Source organism: Corvus kubaryi, unplaced genomic scaffold (assembly GCF_017639235.1).
Source record: "Corvus kubaryi isolate FWS band 111438036 unplaced genomic scaffold, C.kubaryi_AGA036_p1.0 split3-131, whole genome shotgun sequence".
Classification (NCBI taxonomy): Eukaryota; Metazoa; Chordata; class Aves; order Passeriformes; family Corvidae; genus Corvus; species Corvus kubaryi.
The window spans coordinates 3,251,040-3,275,166 of NW_024582083.1; the positions used below are offsets into that span (position 1 = coordinate 3,251,040).

The 24,127-nt window shown below is 38.2% G+C and overlaps 1 protein-coding gene across 3 annotated transcripts in view; it reads left to right on the forward strand.

Annotated features, from left to right (window-relative positions):
- The window catches only part of GALNT7 (polypeptide N-acetylgalactosaminyltransferase 7), a 71,835-nt gene that overhangs the window by 44,208 nt on the left and 3,500 nt on the right, over positions 1-24,127 (forward strand). For 2 of the 3 annotated variants that reach the window (XM_042014911.1, XM_042014914.1), the window contains exons 3-11: positions 2,325-2,491; positions 8,268-8,398; positions 8,632-8,711; positions 10,902-11,084; positions 14,640-14,757; positions 16,632-16,754; positions 18,821-19,039; positions 21,176-21,274; positions 22,556-22,684. In XM_042014911.1, coding sequence (XP_041870845.1) covers positions 2,325-2,491; positions 8,268-8,398; positions 8,632-8,711; positions 10,902-11,084; positions 14,640-14,757; positions 16,632-16,754; positions 18,821-19,039; positions 21,176-21,274; positions 22,556-22,684 — 1,249 coding nt within the window. Of the gene's footprint in view, positions 1-2,324; positions 2,492-8,267; positions 8,399-8,631; positions 8,712-10,561; positions 10,745-10,901; positions 11,085-14,639; positions 14,758-16,631; positions 16,755-18,820; positions 19,040-21,175; positions 21,275-22,555; positions 22,685-24,127 lie in introns of all 3 variants that reach the window. The other variant, XM_042014912.1, reaches the window with a different exon arrangement.

The window sequence follows — 24,127 nt, forward strand, 5'->3', positions numbered from 1 at the left end:
AAACGTTTATTAATTGCACGTATCTAAAACAACTACTATATTTCAAACCTCTAATTCTCAGTTCAAGATGAGGAAGAAGACTGTGCATGGGAGTTACTGCAGTCTGTCAGAATTTATAGTCTTGATGAGTCGGTCTGTGAACTGTCTAATAAGTGAAATAAAGTGTCTGGAAAAAACTGGAAGCATGATCTTATGTAAATGTAGTGCTTCACTGCTTGCAAATGGCACATTTAGCAACACCTGATTTAAGGAGATTTAAGTTGGCTTTGTAACAAAAAGCCTGTCTAGACCTCTGGGTTTGTGTTTTTAAAATGTATTAAATACAGATCAAAAAATGCTTATGAATTGTTCATAGATGTATTGTTCAATCCAGGCTTTTGTAATAGGTTCGACTTTTTTAAATTATGCAAAGTTTCTTGCTGTCCTTCATTCTTATGCTCTTCTCCATTTTATTCCTAAATATGACTAAGCCATACTGCAGGAAGTGGGAGAAATAAGCAACCAAAAGATTTGGGTTCTTTTTCAAGGTTTTCTTTGTTTTTGTCCTTGAAGGCAGTCTGAAACATTGTAGCTATCTCTCTTTTTATTCGGAAATAAGCAAAAAAGTTTCCTAGCTAAACTGCTGCAGGTGCAAGTCAGGAGCGCAGTGCAAGCTGCATCAGCTACTGCCTTCTCCTTTGAGACAAAAGGTGCTATTCTGCTACCTTTTACACAGAGCTCTTGAGTGGCATTCAGCTGGTCTGCTGGTCTTTTTGAAAGTATAACACCCTGTTTTCCTCCATTTGTACGTAACCATATCACCAAAATTAACGCTGAGAACATATGTGTGAAGCAACACTGTTCTGTTATAAACCTGTTATTAAACCTATTAAATCTTCCTTTTACACTGCCTACTTAACCCACCTAGGTAGGATATCCATTTTGTCTCTGCAGATGGCTAGGCAAGTTGTTGACAGCTTAAACACTTGTGCTACCAATGGAAGTACTGCAATGTGTAATCAGCTGGAATCTTTGAGAGGGATCTGTGGAAGGAAGGTCAGCATCCGTGGCCTGAACTTTTTAAACAGCCAGTCTAGCACTTTTTTGTTGGTACCTATGATTAGCTGCAGCTACTTCAGGCATAAAAGCTATCGAGCTGAGGGATTTTAGTCAGTAAATTGTACTTTTAGAGATTGTCCTGCTTCAGACATTGCTTACAGCACTCCTAAGGAAAGAAATGCCTTATTAGATAAAATTTTGTTATAGTCTGTTTTGATTCTGTAATTTTCTTCTCCCACAGGAACAAAATTAATAGTATGTTTCTACCAATGTCTTTTATTTTCTGTGAGGTGAGAAATGCCTATTGATGCTGTTCCCTGAAAATAAGTGAAATGTATCCTTCACTAGAGAAACTCTTTAAATACCTATGGATCTGTTATGTGAGTTCTTTCCAAATTTAACTGAATGTAGTTTTGGAAACTCTGGTGATCTCTGATGATTAAGGTAATTATTTTTAAAAACAGCGATGTTTCTGTTCACTTGAGCTTTTTATTGTATAAAGAGAACTATAACTATGGAAGTTTGTGCATCTGTAAGTTTAGAAGCTTTTGTTTGTCACTAAAAATTCTTAATACATGATAGCTGCCTTTGAAAAGTCAGAATCTCTCTAGTAGAGACTTTATTTGCTGAAAGATGAAAAAAGGAAGGATTTTTCCCATTGAAATCAAAAGTGCTATGTCTCTATGTTTGATGATAGGAATTGTGTTATTATAGTTGGAAAAGGAGCAGAGATCCTGTAGGGAAACTTCAAGTTAAGGAAATACTTGGACAGGTTGTAATGAGGGAGACTGTGAACAGTCTCACTTAGGGATGCAACCGGGGAAATGGACATTACAATTGCAAATTAAATCCAGTGTTGATAAAAGTGATTAAGAGGTATTGGAAAGTGTGGAAGGTATCAGAAGTACTCATATTGCTTGTTTCTAAATCATCTCTAACCCCTCAGTAAAAAAGACCTGAGTCGTCTGCACTATTTTTGTTTGGTTTTTTTAACTCTCTCTTTTCTTGTGCTTTTTTTTTCTCCATGTGTTTTCATATCTTTCAAGGAAGGAGCCCACTGAAATTGGACCAGGTCTGAAACTTGTGCTTGACACGGTCTATTTTTTTTTTTTTTTTTTTTTTATCTGTATCTGTGATGCACTTAAGCTGTATTACCTTTCATATCCTGTCTCTCTTAAATCTGAAGGAAAGCTGTCAGGGAAGATTTCATTTGCACAAGGAAGGATGCTGTTAAGCAGTTCTGTAAATCAGCATGTGAAAACTAATAAAATCAACTCTTTTTACAGATGCAAATACTGGCATTATGATGATAACCTGCTCACCTCCAGCGTTGTCATCGTCTTCCATAATGAAGGATGGTCCACGCTCATGAGGACAGTCCACAGTGTCATTAAGAGAACACCAAGAAAATACTTGGCAGAAATTGTTCTGATTGATGATTTTAGCAACAAAGGTACATTTGGAATATTAACACATTCCTTGTAGAAAAGGAAGGGTTTTTGTTTTCCTGAAATAGTTTTCTTTTGATTTATTATCTGCCATGGTTTGAGTTGACTATGGAAGAAAAGATTGCTTCTTCACAGTTCTGTACCACAGTTTTTGGGCAGTATATAGAAGAAAGCTGGGATCTCTCTTAGCTCTTGTGAAAACAAGTAGTTTGAAGAGTATCAAAGTAGTCTGAGTTAAGCCTGTTAGGAGTAATTCCTTTCTTTATTGCAAATAGGAATCCAGATGTCTCTTTTTTTTAACTACAATAAAAATCTACCTAGACTATCAAATTATTCTGATGAATTTTCAATATGTTTTACATTTCTAACATCCTTTTTTAATTAAACATCACATTAAGCTGCTTATTGATTCTTATTAAGGGGGAGAAGCTTTTAAGAATTTAAATACATTTTAATTTCTGCCTTTCTTTGAGTCCTGCATATCAACATAATTCCAAAGATTTTATTTTTCCTTTAAAACTTACATTCTGATCTTGGTTTGTGGGCAGGATGCATGTACTTGTATTTGTGATTCTTACAAGCATACACTGGGGGTTTTTGCCTTTCATGGTGGTATCGTCAGTGTTAATGCAGTACAAGGCTGAATACAGAGAGGAACTGAAAGTGGTATCCTAGGGATATAAGTTGATTGAGACGGAGGAAATCGGACTGATTTTAAACTTTACACAAATTTCAAAATAGTGTATCAAAGTTGCATGTTTGTAAGATTTTGTTGCAGCATAGTTCTTGAATAGAAGTTGACAGAGAAAAAGAGTAGACAGATAAATAAAAACATCGTTTTGATTGTGTGGGAAGACAGTCTCTTCTAGACAATGTTGATCATGGCTTTCAGCACAGGCAAGTTTGGTCAACAGCACAGGATACCCTCATCTTTGTTTTCGTAATAGCTGAGTTGTGTAGTGGCACAGAAAACAGATGACTGTTCTGAAACTCTCCTTTTTATTAAGTGATCTGGGCCTCACCCAGCTCCAGTCTCATGGTAGTTATTTTCCATGGGTATATTCACTACAAATTTTAAAATGAACTCATCACATAGTTGAGGTTGCCTTTTTTAAGTCACTATAAAAATAGTTATTGTATGTGATTTTTTGCGTCGTACCTGTAGATAGGTAGATATCATTTTCAGTTTGTTTTAACAGGAGAGGGAAAGTTACCTATATTATAAACTGGACTGGTTTTGGCTTAGTCTAATAAAGATACTGAATGCTAAATTATAGTCTTCTGTATCCTTTAACAGCTGTTGAGAATTTGGCTTAGATATACACACATGCTATAAACCAAAAATATCTTCTCTCCTAAGGGATATAATTTTAATAATTCAGTCAGCAGACATATGCTGTGTTTTTGCTTTTCAGCTAGGCTCATAGCTTTCCTTCAGAGCTGTTCGAGGATTGACTTAGCTGTATAAAGTAACTGTGACACTGATTGTGTCTAGAAAACTTCCCAGATTTTTTACTAATGATAGGTCTCAATACTTGGGTTTCACATGACTTGAAGCTGACTCTGTGCCATGTATATGTAGTTCATGGAATGAGTTTGTCTGGCATAACAACTTGTACTAGTTTTCCAATATATGACATTTCTTAAACAAAAGCAGTATTTTTAAAGATTTTTTTTTTTTAAATACGAAACTTTTGTACTTTCTGCTCATAAATGAATGATTAGCAGACACAGCTAGCCTGGACCTAAGATCCAGCAGACCCTTGCCTCTATATCTCTCACACTTTAATTTCCCAGATAACTTTCTTAGATCAGAAAATTCAATAAAGAAAGCTCGAGGTGCAGTTTTCTCAGGTATGAGTGACTGGTAAGGCAAGCATGGACTGGAATTGCTCTGAACACCTTGCTGCAATTGCACTAGTTCACTATAATAATTCTTCAAACTGCTTTAGGCTATTACTTGATAAATATAATTAGCTTAATTTCAATAATTCAAATTATGTTCTAGATGAAAAATGGCCAAGAGAGCAGGATCTTGCTCTACTTCTTTCTCCCCAGAGAGAAGGATGAACTAGTATGGGCTGCAAAGCATGCCAAGCTGCCTGAAGAATTCTCCAGTTGTTAGGAGAGATGCAAAATACAAACACTCTTGATCACAGCAGAGCTGCTGGTAGCTTTTTGCATTTTCAAGAAGAAGAGCCGTGCTGACAGCACAGATACAGGATTTTCTTCTTCCCCACCTACTTTCAGGCTGCACACTTCATATCTGCCTTTCCACCTAGCAAAGACCACCTTACACTCTTGTAGCCCAGTGCTGAGTGACACATGTGCTGGACTGGGTAGATGTTTGCACATGCTCAATGTGACCATCCTTATTTCTTAGCTGCCACCCTCTCAAGTGATATGAAGTTAAAATGGAGCACAGCAGTTGAAAACACTTCTAAAGGCTGACTCCTAAAAAGCCCTGCCTGTCCTTATGAGAAATCCTCTTTCATCAGGAGGGAGTTACAGCTTCATAGAAGCTTATATATGTTATGTCTTACAGGGAGGAACAGTTGCAATGCTTGGAAAATGTCCTTTTTATTATAATTCTTAGCATAAAGTCAGGTGGGAGCCATCTTTTTGCTGGATGACAATCTTTCCTTAATCTCTTCTGCAAACAGCAGGGTTCGACTGTGGAGAACTGTGCAGAGATATGAGCTGAATTCTACTCTGGCGTTTTTTTCTTTGTCAGAGCACAAAGGGAACAGTAACAAGAAGATTGCCAAGCTAATTGAATGATTCTATCTCCATTTTCTATGGAGACCTCTGTATTAATTCATGTTAGAGTACAAGAAATGTTGCAGCAATTTCTACCAGAGTGTCAATGAGGCCAGGCTGTTACAAACAGGGTTTCTTTTCCCCTGTTTTTTTCTGTATTCTCAATAGAAGCAGTTTATTCTTCTGTGAGTGCTAGCTGTGTGAAGAAAACAGCTGTTCTAGAAGGGCAGTGAGAATTCATAAAACTGTATTTTCTAAAGCTCCCTACAATTACAGTTGAGTGTATAGGTCTCCAACACTTGTTACGTATTTGGGCACCAGCTTGCTTGTTTTCTGAAGCATAGAGGCCAAAATCAGCTGGGACTTCTTTTGTAGCCTGTGCACCTGTAAAGGGTGGCTGTGAAGTAAAAATATCAGTGTTCCTGGTAGCATTTAATGGCTTTGTCTACCTTTTGTGTTTACTTGTATGTTCTTTATTGTTACCTGTTACTGATGCAGCATCCCATGAGACAAGGGGAAGTAATGAGCATAGGCAGATAGCAGTATTTTTATTAACCTGTGTAATGGTGCTTGCCATGGGGAAACTGAGGCGTTAATCAGTGCTTGTGTTAGAGCTGAGAGCCCCACCTTAATAGTATTACAGTACAGGGTACTCAGAGGCAGGAGGCAGCTGCTCTAGGAAGATACCTCTGATACCACTTTTCTAGTCCTCAAACTGATGTCCATGAGTTGAAGGGGGAAAAAAACCTGCTTTCCTCCTCTTCCCCCCTTGTAATCTGCAGTGCCTAAGATCGCTGGGAGAAACCATGTGTTTTTAAAAGACACTGATTCATGCTTTAATCATGCACTCAGACCTGAGAGAGGAACTCAAACAGGGGAAGGCCAGATTGTGATTATAATATTTTGAGAGGTAAAATATACATTTCTGAACAAAAACCAGATTGCTGTAAGGCTGTTGACAGATGTCATAAATACACATTCTAGGTGAACAAAATTTAATGCTGGCCAAACAGTATTTTTATCTGTAAAAGTATCAGGATTTTGTACACTACTGTCATGCAGGCTTTGTAATATGGGAAGGAGGAAAATTTCAGCTTTCCTGTGGGAAATAGCACTTGCTGCTAACCCTGGCATGGTTTCAGATAATGGACTGCAAAGTCCTGACACTGGTACTGTAGAAAAGCTTTACACAATCAATATGACAGGTTTTTACAGCTCCCTGTGAGCCTTACATAGTTGAACATTTGATAACTAAAACATTTGGCCTCATAGGCAGGAGAGCTGGAAATAACTTCAGGTTTTAAATCTTTAAAACATTCCTGACAGTCCTTCTGTAACACATACTTGGAATTTGCAGCATAAATAATGGTGTGGTATAAAGATTCTCTTAGTACCACTTCGGTATGACCTCAAAATTCTGTTGATTTTATCCTATAAAAATTTGTATCACAGCTATCATATCATATATTCTCTATTTATTACATGGCATATTCTTCTATACAGCATATATGATAAAATTGTTCTTTCTCTAGTTTGACATTTGTATATCCTTGAAGTTTTCCTAATGCACAAGGATGTACAAAAGAAATTGTAAATGTGTATGGGAAAGGAGAATGCATAAAACTTGGTTGAGAAAACTTTTTCTTTTATAAAGGTGGAGAGGAAGGATAATATGAGTATCAAGAGATAGTGATTTCAAAAGATTGTTTCTTTGGTAGAATTGCTGAATTTTCGATATTGGAAACTTCACTTCCAAGAAACACCATTTCCTTTTCAATTACATGTAGCTTTTGTTCAAACTATTTTTTTAATACTGCTGACAAGGATATAAAACATATGGAAACATAAGTTGCAGAAGTCTCCAGACTTCATCATTTTCATTCAGGTTGCAGAAAACGTTTCTGCTGAAGTAACCTAATGGCATGTTGCTGCTGAAAGGGACATCCTTCTGCTTCTACCTCTACATGTCCCCCCTCCTGTTAGATCAGCACAGGCATGGCATCTATCAGCCCCTCGGAGCTGGTGCAAAGCAAACCAGTGCATGGATGCCTCAGCTGTAGATTAGGTGGCTTATTTTGGTTCCTGACAGAGAGAAACTGAAGCTGTGGGCAATTCTTTTGAGCCTTTGAGTATAAAAATAGATTTTTAACAAACACCAGTAGCTAAATCAGCGTAGCCACAAACAGCAGGCGCCTGATTACCAGCCCTTCTGCCTTCATGAGTTTTCTCAACAGAATCATCTGGGCAAAAATGTTAAGCAGCACTAGAATTCTTTTCTCAAATTGTGTGGTAGGAATGTGGTTTCCAGAGAAGTTTGGCAAAGACAAATACAAATCTGCAAATACAAATCTGAAACCATTTAAGCATAGCTCATCTTGATTCTTGTGCGGTGACTCGTCCCTTTACTGATAGAAGTCCCTTTGGCTAAAGGTTTGTTGTCTCCTCAGTATGATGCACTGCTGGCCCTCCAATTATTCTCATTAATTTCATTAGAAGATTATCATAGGACCTCCACAAGAGGGAACAGGTCTAGATGAAGGAGGGCAATAATTTGAGCATGGTAAGATTCTGCCTCAGGTTTCCAGATTATTAATAGACTGACAGAAAATTTTGTGAGGCAGAAAGTGAGTCAAGGGAAATGTTTAACTGAAAAGTGGTGCCTTCAGCTGTACGTGTGACATATCTGATGAGGAAAGACTTTGTGCTGAAGTACAAACTTCTCTGGCTGCTTGGAATACAGATGAAAACCTAAAAGCCATGTGATAGGTTGAAGTGACTGGGAGTTGTACACCCAGCTCCCTGTGGTGTGGCCAACCACTGCAGCTGCCTTTTCTTCAGACGTGCCAGACACAAACCTGTGCCATGAGGTCAGTGGTCTTGATCTCCTCAGTTTTAATGTTTGTGAGTGGTTGAATTAAAGGTTCTTGTAAATTTCTGTAGATATTTTTGGGGTTATATTAAGAGTACAAAACACTTTGTTATTAGACCTCAACGAATTTTTTTTTCTTTGTTATCTGATAGCACACTTACAAGAGAGGCTGGATGACTATATTAAGCAGTGGAATGGTCTTGTAAAGGTATTTCGAAATGAGAGGAGAGAAGGTTTAATCCAAGCTAGAAGCATTGGAGCCCAGAAGGCTAAACTTGGACAGGTAGGAGCCAGTTCACACACAAGTCTGTCTCTTTTTCTTTTTTGGGGGAAAAGGTTGTGGTGGTTTCAATAGACATGTGGGAATTATTGATACTGTTTTAAGAAGAGATTAATTTTACTAATTTTGTCTTCATTTTCTTGTTTAAAATATGAATGTATCTCAATGTAAATAAGATTAATTAAATCATGCTGTTGTATACAGAAATATAAGTTCCTTTTTTTTTTCTTTCAAAGGTTTTGGTTTACCTTGATGCCCATTGTGAAGTGGGAATTAATTGGTATGCGCCACTTATAGCTCCTATATCTAAGGACAGGTAATGTTCCCCTGTTATTTCCAGTGTCTGGCCTTTTAGGAAGAAAAGGTCACAGTAACAATCTTCACTTTTCAAACTACTGTCAGTATGTTTTATATCTGTATCAAACTATATCAATATTTTTTGCATGATGATTATTTTATTTCCCAGCATAGAAGATACATAATGAGGAAGGAATATAGTCAGGCAAATTAATCTCCAGATAGTTTATTTTAGTAGGCATACTGAATATTTTGTCTAATGTAGATTATAAATAACTCGTCTTTCACAATGATCTGAGGCACCAATATAGAAATGTTCCATTCTAGCTGAATAAGGAGCATGAATGAACAAAACAATTTTTAAAACTGTGGCTTTTGGTAGAGAAAAAGCAGCAATAAATGTTTTGATTTAATGGGAGTTTAAAGCCCCTGTGATCTCAAGAGTTTGTAACTTTCTCATCTTTGGTCTTGATATATGGTCTTATTTGTTTCCTCTGAAGTGCTTTGGAGCGTTGTCTGTAGCAAAGTGAGGCCAGGCTTGAGCCTGTCTCTGCCACAAGCCCAGGCACTTGCTGGGGGTCTGTGGTGGAAGTGCCTGCACTGTGAGGGGGGATCTGCCAGAGGTGACAGAGGAGAGAGATCCCCGGGGGTTTCATTTCTTCCAGCTGTTGAAATGCTGTTGTTGCTGTGCACTACGGCACGCTTAGCTTGTGGGGTCAGTGATATGTGTGTTTAGGAAACCATGTGCATGTTGAAACTCTTTAATCCCATAAAATAGCTGCTTAATCCTAAAAACTATTTGTTAACCTGCCATGCTACCAGAATTCCCTTGAAGAATTGGGTTTTGTGTGTTTTAAAGGCTGTAACTCAATCAATTCTCTATTTGGGCCAGGATACTAGAGAGAAGATGGAAATGCTTGTGTGCTCGCATTGAGTATGTATTACTGTTTTACACAAGAAAGACTGGTGAGAACAGGGAGCTTTAGGGGCATCCTCCAGCACTGCCCATAAAGGTGAAGGCTGCAGGAGGACCAGAGATGCTGAGGCACACAGTGCCAGCAGACAGTGCCTGGCAGACTCTGTCCATGCCCTGGTGCCCATGGTGGAGCCTGCTGCTGCTTCTGCCTCAAAGAACAGCATAGTGTTAACATTTCTCTTCCCCCACCTTCTCTATCTCTTGAGGCTTCATTTAAAAAGGTGGAAGTGCCCCAGCCTGGGTCACTGGGAAACTTATTGGAAAAATGTGGAGAGAAAAGCAAGATAATGTTTTTACCTTGGTGAATATTGTGCATGATAGATCGCAGTGAGGAGTGTATTGCAAACCAAACAGGAAGAATTCTACTGAAGACTGCTTCTAGGAAAGCACTAGTAATGTTTGTTTATCCTTAGAGGTTGGGTTTTCAGGGCATTTGAATAGGACAGTATAATGGAAATCTGTGTTAACACTAGTAAAAGCTAAGAGTTTATCTTACTTGTTGACAGCTAAGATCTGATACGAATAGAAATTACAGGAAATAATAATACTGTGAGAACCCTGGCCCTCTGAGGGCTCCTCTGTTGCCTCCAGCAGTGCTTTATTAGAAGACCAATGTCAAGAAGTCCACATAAAGGAAAATGTACTGATAAACAAATTGATATATTAGCATCTCAGACCTAATTTTTCTGTTTTCAGAACATCTTAAAGCAATGTAAAGAAAAGACCATCTCTTTTTTCTTCTAATGAGGCTTCATTTTTTAATAGTATGTTTACAAGTGACTTTTTATATACACTGCTCTATAAACTTAATTAATGGTGTAAATTTCAGATTAGAGAGATTACTCTTCTGAAATTGTATTTTGCTCTTTCTTTCCCTTCTATAAATGTTTCAGAACTACATGTACTGTACCTCTAATAGATTACATAGATGGGAATGATTATTCCATTGAGCCACAACAAGGTGGGGATGAAGATGGTTTTGCCAGAGGGGCCTGGGACTGGAGTTTGCTATGGAAACGAATTCCGTTAAGCCACAAGGAAAAGTCCAAACGAAAACATAAAACTGAGCCTTATCGGTAAAGAGAGCTGTTTACATACTGTGAATCCTAACGAATAATTTTCTAAACCCTGTCATTTTTCCCTCCCCCCCTCTCTCCCCATGAACCACGGCCGGTGCACGTGTGCCACGCGGGCCCTTGCCCATACCCGCACCTGCCGCGCGCCGCCCCGCAGAACCACATGCACTGTGCCGCTTATAGATGTCATAGATGGCAACACTTTTAAGATTGTGCCACAAGGGGGTGGTGACGAAGATGGGTTTGCTAGAGGAGCGTGGGATTGGAGTATGCTATGGAAGAGGGTTCCCTTGACCAAGAGAGAGAAGGAAAGCAGAAAGACAAAAACTGAACCGTATCGGTAATCACTAAATCACTTACCCCTTTCTTTTTTTTTCTGAAGTCAATATTGATCCACTAAAACTTGCATGTACTTCTAGCCTGAACACCTTCACGTTTCTAACTACACTACTGCTTTGTTTAGTCAGACCTGTTTGCCACAACTGACTATTTGCTCAAAATATCTTTGCTACCTTGTGTTGCCTCTCCATTCCTGTTCTTGTGTGGTTAATAGGGTGCACATTAGAATGACTGGGTTCTGTTTGGCAAAATAAAATATTGTATAACTTTGTTGCCAGGGAAAACTTTAATTAGCTATGATAGTTTTTTAAAGTACTGTTGGAAACAACAGTGCTTGTTTAACCATTTGGTTTGAAATAATGAGCATGCTGTAAGTATTTATAATAGACAGTAATGCATAAAATCTGTAGCCTGATGTCATGGCCTGATGCATGCATACAGCTGGAGGATTATGCATGTGTATCAAAAAAATCCCTTTTGTCATATTTCTCCCACTTGCTTCACAATGGATCACATCTGACAAAGAAGCATACTGTATAAAAATCTTGGCTAGATATTTTCTAAGCATTTTAATATAATACACAAAAAAAAAAAAAAGAAGGAAGAAAGATAAAAACAGCACCTTTTATTGTGGGAAAACTCCAATAATTTTCACAGAGTTTCTGCCTTTTCATTATGCTTTTTAGTGGGGTATGTTTTCTTCCCAGAAAACAAAAACTGCCTAGAAACCCTAGCTTAGAAACTAGGGTTTCTGGATGGCTTTTCAAGACTGGGAGACGGTGGTTCTGCTGGTTTTTATTACTTTCCCCTTCACACTTAACTAATCATGTTACTACATTTGAAAGCAATCTTCACATCTTCAGAATCTAATGTCTTCTATTGCTTGTATATATGATTTAAACATTGTAAGAACTGATGCTGGTAATTCCCTATCCCCACCCATGATTGTTCTTTGCTAAAATGGCAACACATGCAAGCAAGTTATGAAGCTTTGATCTTTATGTATACAGTTTAAAGAATACCATTTTCTGATGAGGCTGTCCACATTGGAACTTTAATATTCACTTAGAGGGGGATAAACTATTTCAAACATTGCTGTAGTGTTCTGTGTTTACCATCCAAACAGGTCTTAAAATCGTTTAAACTCTTCCCAGAAACACAGAACACATGTTCTCAGAATGTTTTAAAAGATTAGTTTATTTTTAATAATACCTTCGGAGTTACAATGCTTCCTTTAAAAAGAGACATGCCCTGCATCTGTCTGTGTCCAGGCTGTGTGCATTTTCTTGCAGCAATACCAAGGCAAGTAAGACCAAGTAAAAGTCTTGCTGAAACCATAGACAGGATTGCTTAGTTTAAAAAGAAAACAAAAAGATCTTCAACAGTTTAAAGCACAGAGACAAAGTTTTTGTAACGTGGGAATTGCCCCAGGACTGAATCCTTCCTTCAGTAAGAGTGCTTACCTCTTGGTATCCTATAAAGTAAACTACTGAGCTTATGTGGGTTTACTGTGTTCTTTAACACACTTGGCAGCATGTTGGAGGCCAAGACTGAAACTTCAGTATCTGAGGCTTCTACACTTGCCAAGTCTTTATGGTGTTGAGGAAAACCAAAAGTGCAGGAAAGCCACAGGACTGTGCTATGTGAAGTGCTTCCCCTGTGTCTTCTGGCTTCTTAACCTTTGAACCCTCGGGATAAAAAAGCAGCATTGGAGGAAAATACAGTAGGCAGCAAGTAGAAAGGGACATGTGGCAGTACCTTGGCATGTGATCACCTAATTTGGACAGCAACCAAACTGATAATTAATTATGCTTAGAGTCAGTGGCTGCGTTTCTGTTGTCCAGCCTCTGCTACGCAGAAAGGGGTATATGTTGAACCTTACAGGTTACTTTTTCTTAAGCAGTTCTACAGATGTTTATCTAATAGACTGAATAGTGCTAGAAATGACCCATCTCAATAATGTGGTGATGCAGGAGTATTTCACTTGTGTCTTAATTGGCTCGCCAGGGTTATCTCTTGGATCCTCCTTTCAGTGCTGCAGATCATCTGAAGTCAGAAAGAATTCACTTTTTCCTTACAATTTCTTTTTTAAATTGTCAACTTAGTAAGGACTCCAGAGTGTATCCATTAAGGTTTTAGTATATTTATTGATACTTTGATGAAAAATCCTTGCTATATGCACTGGAAATGGCTTAATGTATCTATCTTTCTATTTCAGTGTGAGCAAGCTACCAAAGAATTTTAGTTAGAATCGTTCTGCAAAAATGCTCTGTCGTGCTTTAACCCCAGCCCGCAGCCAAGCACCACGCAGCTGCTTGCTTGTGCCCCCACCAGTTGGATTGGAGAGAAAATCAGAAGGGTAAAAAGCTGGAAAACTCAGGAGTTGAGATAAAGACATTTTAATCAGAAAAGCAAAAGCCACACACACAGACAAAGCAAAACAAGGAATGAATTCACTGCTTCCCACGGGCAGGCAGGTGTTCAGCCATCTCCAGGAGAGCAGGGCCCCATCACATGTAATGGTGACTTGGGAAGACAAACGCCATCATTCCAAACATTCCCCCTTCTTCCCCAAACTTTCATATATTGAGCATGATGCCATATGATCTGGAATATCCCTTTGGTCAGTTTGGGTCCTGGCTCTGTCCCCTCCCAACCTCCCGTGCACCCCCAGTCTCCTCCCCAGCATGGCAGTATGAAAGGGAGAAAAGGCCTTGGCTCTGTGTTAGCCCTGCTCACCAATAACAGAAACATCTCTGTATTATCAGCCCTGTGTTCAGCACAAATCCAAAACACAGCCCCATACCAGCCACTGGGAAGAAAATTAACTCCACCCCGGCCAAAACCAGCACACGCTCTAATCCAATCCACAGCATCTTTTTGACGTATTAAAACTTGTTAATTGAATCATGTCATATGGGAAGGGATTTACAAAGTCATTAAAACAAAAAGGGTAAAAAAGAATACTAAACTAAAATGGAAACCTTGTACTACTTTATCTAGGCCCTCTTTAAAATTTTACTGAGTATAATGTAAAGTGTCTCCTATGGCAATAGTCTAAAAAGAGCTAGAAGATTAGAAAGCTGGAAAAAGTCTGTTCCTTGTTTAATAGACAATATGTTTCAATGTGGCAGCTCCTCAGAACATAAACCTGTTTGCAGTTTCATGTTATCTCAAAAACTAGAACAACTTTTAAGAGAGAAACATCTCACCACACTGATTCTCATCTTGTTCTTTATTGTTTTAACAGAAGGATGTTGACTGGCTGAATGGAAAATTCGGGCCCAGATTTTCTATCATCAAATTCGTTAATTAAATAAATTAATTATAGAAGAAAACCCACAACATAACAAAAATTGTGACTTCACTAAAAATTATATAGATGCCACTTCAGAAAATTGCTGCAAGCTGATGACAAAGCTTTATGATTTTTCAGTGTATTGCCATTTACCTGATCTTTACTGTATGTTAACAGAATTGCTTTCTTAGCTAATGCTTTCTCTGAGTGCTGTTGTATCCTTTTGGCAGAATGAGTTACACTGTCTTCCTCTTTCAGGTCGCCTGCAATGGCTGGTGGATTGTTTGCCATTGAACGTGATTTCTTCTTTGAACTGGGTCTCTATGATCCAGGGCTTCAAATCTGGGGTGGTGAAAATTTTGAAATTTCCTACAAGGTAACACCAATATTTGAAAACTAATATAATTTCATAGATTTTTTTTTTCCTGTAAATACCTCTGTTTGGAGTTTAGACCTCTTCCCCATGGAGCCCAGGTGAGAGATGACATGACAGAAATGTGTCTCCCCAGTGTTTCCTTGTGGCCTTTGGGACAGAAGTGTTCAGGGAGGTGGCCTCGTGCTGAGACACAAATGATGCATAATCTAGATTTTGTAAATGGTTTGGGATTGCACCCCTGACTGCCCAAATATCTAGTATGAAACCAGACTGGCAGATTTGATGGGAGGAAATGGAAGGTTCTCATAGTGATATAGAAAAATGTTGTTTCTAATGAAAGCAATGATAGAGAACAAGTAGTCTTCAGTTTATGCATGTGTGCTTGGAAAGTATATAATGGTGCAACAAAAAGTAATCTGCTTCCTCCCTGCCATTTTTGTGAGTGAAAAATTATATACTTTTCAGAATTTCAAGAACTTCTTTACAAGAGAAGTCTTCATAATTGAAATACTAACTGCATAATTCATAATCACTGAGGAGGACTTTATTTTCACTGCTAGGCATGTGCATGCTCTTCAGTTTTCAGGAAACTAAGATGATCATCATTGGCTTATTGTAGCTTCAGTATTTGTAATGCCACAAGTGGCAGACAGCAGGAATCGGTCCCAATTAACAGACAAAAGTGAAGATGTCTAATATCCTCAGCAGCAATCTGTGAAATCGTAGCTGGATTTTACAAAAAGTACATTCAGAGCTCCCTTAGTTACTCTTGCCCTTCATGAGTTAGAGGAAAGCTCTGAGTGCACTTGCTCAGCTGGAAATCCATATGCAAAGGGTAGTTGTTGAGGATGTTACGCACACGGGGCCTTTATCCATGTAATTCTCCATCTTAGATCAAAATCAGGATTGAAATTACTTACAGTAGTTCTGTAACTGAAATGCTTGTTGTGTAGAGACCTACAAACTGGTTCCATGTAGGTCACAACCAATCTTCAGAAGAACTAAACATTTATCAGCCTTGCTTGCTGACTCCTAGATAGCAAATAAAATTAATGCCTTGCATATCTGAGGAGGGTTTTTTGATTAAACTTAACAAAATTAATATCACGATGCAATAAGGAAAATAATATATTCTGCCCATCTTTCCTTATACTGTAAATCATATTTTTAATCTGGAATTTGGACTAATTTGAAACATTCCCAAAGTTAGCCTAAATTTGGATTTGATGCTACCATTAAATTTCTCCAAACTATGAGCAACTAAATTCTGATTTAATATGTTTTTCTTTTCCCCGTTAAGGAATTATCCAAAGATATGTGGGAGGGAGGGAATTTCGGAATGGTAATATATTTTACCCTTTTTTTTATTTTCGGCTACTATAGTCAAATAAATATCTGTTTCTACTTCGAGCAATGGGTTACCTAAGACATCCTTATCTCCTACTAATCTTTATTAAGAAAAACCTAAATGCGAATGGGCATCTAGCCAAAACCCATCTTCATGATGGCATGTGAACTACTTTAATAAAATCAAAATATCATTAATTCTGTCATAATAAAAATTACCAAGATTTTGTGCACTCGTTCTTTACTGTTGTTCTAAAATAGCGATGGAATGAGATGCCCAACTTTTTAAAAAGCTTCTTAAAAAATTATTTTAGTTGAGTAACTTCCTGGCTGAGTTGAAGGTGTATTCAGTATACCTTTAATTTCAAAGACCTATTTTCTTTATGCTTACATCTGAAGCAAAAAATACGCAAATATATGATAGTTAGTAAGGTACGAAATGTAGCTGACATTTCTTCCATAATTTATTATGTCTGTCTTAAATTTCTGTGCATATATATTAATAATGCCTTTGTTCTAACTTGTAGATCTGGCAGTGTGGGGGGAAACTGCTTTTTGTTCCCTGTTCTCGTGTTGGACACATCTATCGTCTCCAGGGCTGGCAAGGAAATCCACCCCCTGTGTACGTTGGGTCTTCTCCTACACTAAAGGTACAGTTTTGAAGCAACCTTGAAGGTGGTTTTTGATTTCAGATAAGAACAGTTTTAGACAAATTTGTTTAAATTATCAGTAACAATTTAGAGGGGACTTCATCCAAAGCTATTTAGGATCTACAGCTCAGCTGATCATCCCCACAGGAGAGAAATCTTTGTGCTAATCCCACTGTTATTAAGAGAAGAGAATCCTGAAACCCATCTTCTGGCTCTAAAGCATTAAATCTAAAGCCTTAGATCATACCCCACTATCTTTGAGGTACAAGTCCATTTCCTGTTACTTAATGTCAGCACCTCAAGTCTTTGCTGCACTGTGCCCAAGTAAGTATGAACAACTCTAGTAACTATAGCACGGTCCTGCAGATGAACATCATGGGCTTGAAATCCCCCTTAATCTTGATGAAGATGGGCATGATCCTAGGCCAAGTTAGTGAATTCTGTAATCTAGCATCTCTCACACTTTTGTGTCTGCATTTTTTAGTTAAGGAGTAGTAAATGGCACCTGGGAAGATGGCATGCTCTGCACTACATCATAAGGGTTGGTAACTCCTCAGATACACTGCAGGTTCTAGAAGTGTTACTCAAGCCCCAAGATTAAAATTAGACATCAGTTCCAGAAAAGAAATGAGCCAGCTCTCTATAAGAGAGAATTTAAATCAAGAAAAACTGGTTTGTATCAGGTTCATCTACCAGCGGGAAGAGAGACAACCCTCCTACTAGGTTTTTCTATTGCCCAGTGTAAGCTTTCTCTTGTGCCCTGTTTTGGCATTGGTAGATCCCGTTCCTAAAGACCCAGCTCTTTGTAAATTCCAATCCCAGAGCAATCTTCCTAGACATCACAATCTATGACAATGACTACCTGTAGGGTTATAGAGTATAGCTTGGGCCAAGCTAGCAGTTAGTTCCAAAGGCAATGTCCCAGCCTAGCTGAGTGGTAAAACACTAACCTGGCATACGCACCCCACACCCCCCAAAAAAAAAAGTCACTTATTAGTAACATGAATTGATTAACATTTTGATGAAACAAGGACTAGGACCAGTACAAGGGAGCCCAGGGGGACATATCTGGGAATAGAGACAGAGCAGTGTGCAACAGGATAGCAAATATTAGGTGTATTGCTCAGTGCAGGCAAGATGCTTGTTTGCCTCGTCTGAAATGGTAAAAACCATTTCAGTCTTCTGAAAAGCTGATCAAAAATATTTACTGCATATCTTAGCACCTTACATGAGTCTTCTGGTCTGCTTACTGAAGGCAAAAGAACACTGCTGAGTGTTCTTAAATATTAAGTTGCTTGTCTGTACAAGCCAGGATATAGAAATAGGTTTTTCCCCTCTTCAGGCACCCTCCTATCCTCACAGTAGATGTCATTTCTTTATAGCTTTGTTCAATTTATGCTGGATGTGGATTAAAGTAAAAGTCACAATAATTTGTGCCTTTAGTCAGATCTGTTAAGATTGTTACACCACCAGGTCGTTAACACTGGAAGAATGGGACAAAGTGAGGTGTGCATCTAGATGTGTACAGGTAATACAGAGATAAGAGCCATGGAAGAGAATGAGAGGAAAGATGTGAGGGAGAGGCTTGTTACCAAGTGAGATATCCAGTTTTCCCCCTTCTCCAAATAGCTGACCCATTTAAGACTGGTTTTTTTCCCTGTTAGTGGACCAATGCATATCATTCTCTGCATTAAAAAACTGTAGAAGGTGAATAGAAACCATGAATCACCATTCTGGTAGCAACAAATGAATGCAACATTTTATTGCACCCATAACTGAAAAGACTTTATTTTCAAATAAAGAGTCTCTAACCTTAGAAAAGACTTTGCACTCTCATTAAGCAGCCCAGTTTAATTTGCTGGCTTCAGTCCTAAACTGTCATTTGAAAATAATATTCACATGTCTTGTATAGTCTAGTGATAGTGAAAATAATTAGTGCTATATAGTAGTCGCATGCTGTCACTTTTTAAGAGGATAAATCCTTAAATTTCTGTTACTAACAAGGAGTTGCTTCTGGCCTGTTTATGTGTGCTTTGAGGTGGCAGCAGTGTTTTTATTCTTCACAGAACTATGTCAGAGTTATAGAAGTGTGGTGGGACGAATACAAAGATTACTTCTATGCCAGCCGGCCAGAGACAAAGGCACTACCCTATGGAGATATATCCGAGCTGAAAAAATTCCGTGAAGATCACAACTGCAAAAGTTTTAAGTGGTTTATGGAAGAAATAGCATATGATATAACTTCATATTATCCCTTACCACCCAAAAACGTGGACTGGGGAGAGGTAGGTACAGCACATAACTCCTATGTATTTTAGGAGCTTTTTTTAAAAAATTGTGAATTCAAAAGGAAGCAATTATTACTTGACATGTGGCTATTTGATTACTTCTATACTAAATGACATGATACTAACCAGAGAGCTATAATGATATAACCCCGGGAAAAAAATTGTATCTAACTTTTGACTTTTTAAATTAGTTCCACAGATCCTTGAAGGATTATTTATCTAGCCCTGTCCAAAGCACTTTTTTCCATAATTGGAATTTAGGTTTTCTCGAAAGAAAAAAGTATGTATCCTGCCTGTAGGAGTATTGGTGAAGATTAACAGGTGAAAATATCAAGTGAAGGCCTAGAGAAGAGATCCCAAAATCTGGGTGGAGAACATTCTGCCTGCGTTTGCTAGACTGGGATGTACTCATATATGCCCAGCCTCAGTGAATCCCTTATTTGTGTGTAATAATTTGATATGATTCTGTAACCATCGTTTCCAGCATTAGTGCATATAAGTATGACTTCACTAAAATAAGAATGTGGTTACAAATGTGGCACTTTGAGTGGTTGACAGAGAGAGTTGGCATATCACAGATGAGTGCAGGACACCTCACTGAACTCTGCCTGTCTCCTTCTGGCATTTAGCCCACACCATGGACAGCACTTACTGCAGGTCTCCTGCCTGCGTTCAGATTTTTTTTCCCCCCTCTGTGATTGGTTCCAGCCTTGCCCTTGTCTCTCCTATTAATTTCACTTTTGCAGATTGTTGAGGCAAAATCAGAAAATCTTATTGCTAGCTGAGGAGAACTCCTGTGTCCCACCCAATTTAGCAACCTTCTTTCCCAAGATGCGATGGATATAATCTGTGGCTTTGTAACTTTAAAAGTGCATTAGAAAATACAGATCTATGCTGTCTCCTATCACCAAGAAAGTGTCATCTCGTAATTTCTTAGGAGAATTAGTGATACAGAGCATGTTCACGGTGAAAGGGGGTACATATAATCATTTATCTGAGGGACCAGGTGAACAATGCCACCTTGATTTCTCACCTAAAAGCTAGCACAAAGCATCAGCTACTATATGAGCCTTAGACCTCCTCTGGAATCTACATAAAGGGTTTGGCAGGTACACTATATATTACTATTCACCAAGGTGAAAGCGTCTGAAGAGCATAAAATAATACTGGCAACCTTGCAGGAAATCATCCACGATAAAAGCAAGTGGGTCTGGTTAAGCAACAGGAAATTTCTAAGTTCGGAGACTTCCCTGAAGTTTTCTTCAACTCTTCTTCACAGGCTGCTAGTTATCTTACATCTGAGAAATCTTGTTCCCCCTCCCCCCATTTGTAGCACCACACTGATTGCGTTGCCAAACTATAGGGTATAAAAGTACGGGGTTTGTCTTCCCTAACACTCCCTGGAAGAGTCTAAGCTTAGTCCTCCAGACTTTATATACCATTACAAAGAGGAAAGAGGCTCTGGCAAAGAAAATAAGTCTGGAAAAAATGTTATTTGTGTCATAAAGTCTTTGTAAAGCTGCTTGTTGGCTCTTCTGAGAAGGGAGTGAGATAATCAGCACTTGAGACATACTTTATGACAGGGCTTCTGTTCTTTATCCCTGTGCCTGTGTCTGCCCCTCATCAATTTTTTTTTTTTTCTGTGTAATTGCTGCTGCAGAAGGTCCATCTGAGCAGCTGGGTCAGTGGGCTGTGCCTGGCTGTGGGTAATTACTGCTGTGCATAACTTCTCTGCAGCTCATTTCTCTTCATCCACATGATGAGAGCAACTTAGCTGAGCTCCTGAGCTTGTTTGTGAAGATCTGGGAGATGGAACATGCTCTGATAGGAGATTGAATAAATTAAAATACTTGAAAGTCCTATATTTTGCTGTTATTAATTTGGAATTGAGCTTTGCACTCTAGCTTTATGAGCATACTCTGACTCATGGAAGAGCCTGCAAATTAGCATGGGGAGGTTGAAGCTCCATCTCCCGGAACAGATAACATCAGTATTTAAATTTCATACACAGGTTTGTCTAATCTCTCTGTCAGATACCTGTTTCTGGTTTGAGAGATAAGTGAGAATTTTCTGAGCTCCTTAGCACTTATTTTTCCCTTGAGACTAACTTAGAGTGAATAACCTGTTTTCCAGATTAGAGGCTTTGAAACCTCTTACTGCATCGACAGCATGGGGCACACCAATGGTGGCTTTGTTGAGCTTGGGCCGTGCCACAGAATGGGAGGAAATCAGGTAAGGAGCTTGGAGGCAAGCCTGAAGGAGGATTCCTTGCTACAGATTGATAACAGGCAGGTTTTCTGTTCAGCCTGTACATGAAGTCACCTAGGTGCCAGCTACAATGGTGGGAAATTAGGGTTTTCCGTAAGCATACTGACATCGCTAAAGTACAGCAGTCTGAAAATATCACATATTTGTGTTGGGTTTATTTATCAAACATAAATGGTATGGAATGAAATGCAAATTCATAATCTGTTCTTCAGAGAAACAGGTACATGAAGAAGCAAGAGTTATCACTGCCTTAGAATAACTTCATCTCTCAGCATTGCTCCTGATTCACCACTTACCTTTACTTAATAATTAATCCTTACTCACTTTGAATCAATTATTTCACAAAGTTGTTTTGCTCTAAGTATAAAACACTTTCATGCAGTAACTCATCTCCCACCACATGAGAGAAGAAATTGAACAGAAGTTTGTCTCTGCTTCATTTACAAATTAGATGTATTAGATGGTTGCAATCCAGGCTTTTATTGCGTTTGACCTGTATCTTCACAAACCTACCCACTCTACCACACAAACATGCTGTTTTGTCTTTGTAGCTTCTTTTCTGGTTGGGAATTTTTTCAGAATTTAAAGTCCTTATTTAAGCCAATGTAAACTTAAATCAGGCAGTCATTGCAACTGTAAAATTACATGTAGGATGATGTTTTCTGAAATCCTACGTGCATTAGCTCTTAGTAGCCCCTGGAGATGTCTCTTTTATTCTGATATTTAATGAAAAGGTTACCTAAACTACTTTTTCTGCACACGATACACAAAAAACCCTGTAGCAATTATTCTGTAAGAAGTAGCTAGGATAATCTTTTGGTATCTGGATGCATTAGACTGATTTCCTCCATGGATAAAATGCCAAAGTTTTAGTGTCTTCACATGAAATTACTGTCCAGGACCAAAGACTTGCTATCAGACTTTTATAAAGATAATGGATTGTTCAGCCATCAAATCATACAAAGGTTTGTAATCAAACACTTTCAGAAGTCTCCTGAATCCCTTGGCCATTTTTTGTCTTTCTGGTGAAGTTTCTTAATCTTCTAAGTCCTATAGGAAAGTTATCAATGAAATTTAGTATTGTGATAGTAATTGTGTTATGCAAAATAAAGAACCCTCCTGAAAGACAGGTGTAATAAAACCAGAAAATGTTTTGAATGTTGCAGTTTTGTTGTATTTTCAGTGCTTCTAAAATGCTCATTGAGTCAACTGTTATAAAAATGTTTGGGGTTTTTTTTCTGTTAGCTTTTCCGAATCAATGAAGCCAATCAACTCATGCAGTACGATCAGTGCTTAACTAAAGGATCAGATGGATCCAAAATTATGATTACCCACTGTAATCAGAATGAATACAAGGAGTGGCAGTTCTTCAAGGTATGCAACAGATATATGGAAGAAAATAGATTTTTAGATTTCATACTGGTTTTTTGCACCTTTTAAAAATTGGTTTGTGTATATCTGAAATTAAAGATCTATGACAAGGTTAACTGAATCTAGTAGAGTAAATTGCTAATGGCAGATTCTCAGAAATACATGGTTGCTAGAAAAACTTCCTCTAGTGAAGGATGCTTCTATGTAGCAGTTCTAGTTGCTGTTTTCTGTAGCAAAATCTTTAAGAAAAATCCCATGAGGCTACATATGTTGCCACAGGTATGTTACGAGTTAGCACTTGTCTCAGAGGAAGCAGAGAGCATGTCCACTACCAGTGACAGAGTTTATAAAATCTTTTAGTGCCATCACCCTCTCTGCTTGTATGCTCTGTATCAAGAAAGTTTCTTTATCTCATATATGCTGTGAGAAGATGGCTTAAATGCTGGAGTGCATTTAGAAGCTAGGGTCAGTATTAGGTCTAATTTTGGGCAGTCTAAATTGAAGTGTTTCTCTGTTTAAAGACAGAAGATATTTTTAAGCCTACATAGAGTCAGGTAAAAGTAAGATTACTCTGCCTCTCTGTGTTGTCTTTGTCTTCTTCAGTATTTCATTTCCTGTTCATTAGCCATTTTCTGATGACAATAACATGCTCTGTTCTTAATCCTGGGTGTGGTGCTGTTATAATGCTATTGCAAAATCTGTAAATTTTTAATAAGGACTTGGCTGATATACATGTGAGGGCTGCTGCAGTGTATTTAGTCATTACATCTGTAAGTCCTCTATTCATAGAAGTTTTGCGTTACTTTAAAAAATGTCTGAGTTTCTATTTCTGTTTGTCTCCTAAAAAAGTGAGACTGAATAGTCTAGGGGTGATGTTATCCTTGGATATAGCCACACATAACTTGGTTCTACATCTAAAAAACTATTCTGTGTCAATTTTTATTCAGCCTATCTAGCACATTGCATATTTATTAATTCATTTGCTGGTTATCTGGATTCTTTGTTGTTTGTCTGAAATATGCAGGCACAGTTGAGTGCAGTGAAATCTGGTTGTTATCCTTTAAGCCACTCCACATTTTCTGGTGTTTGCATAGAGCTAGGAAATAACAGGTACCATAATACCATTTTCACCCAGCTCAGCTTCCTTGTTCTGGATAGACAGACAAATTTCTTTAAACCTGAAATGTAAAAATCAATAAGCAGTGGCAGATAAGTGCCAACTTCAGCTTTAATATTGGAATAATACATAGCAGTTTTTAACTCTCCAGCCATTCTAGTGTGTCCCAGCATGTTACTTGGCTTCTCTCTAAGAACTTCATTTATGCAAGATCTATTTCCTCTACACTAGTACCAGTTGTGTAATTGTTTGCTTATTACCTCAAGTTATAAGGAAGCCCAGTAAGCACAGTCGGGGCTGTAGAACAAAACACTGACTGGTTTCTAGAA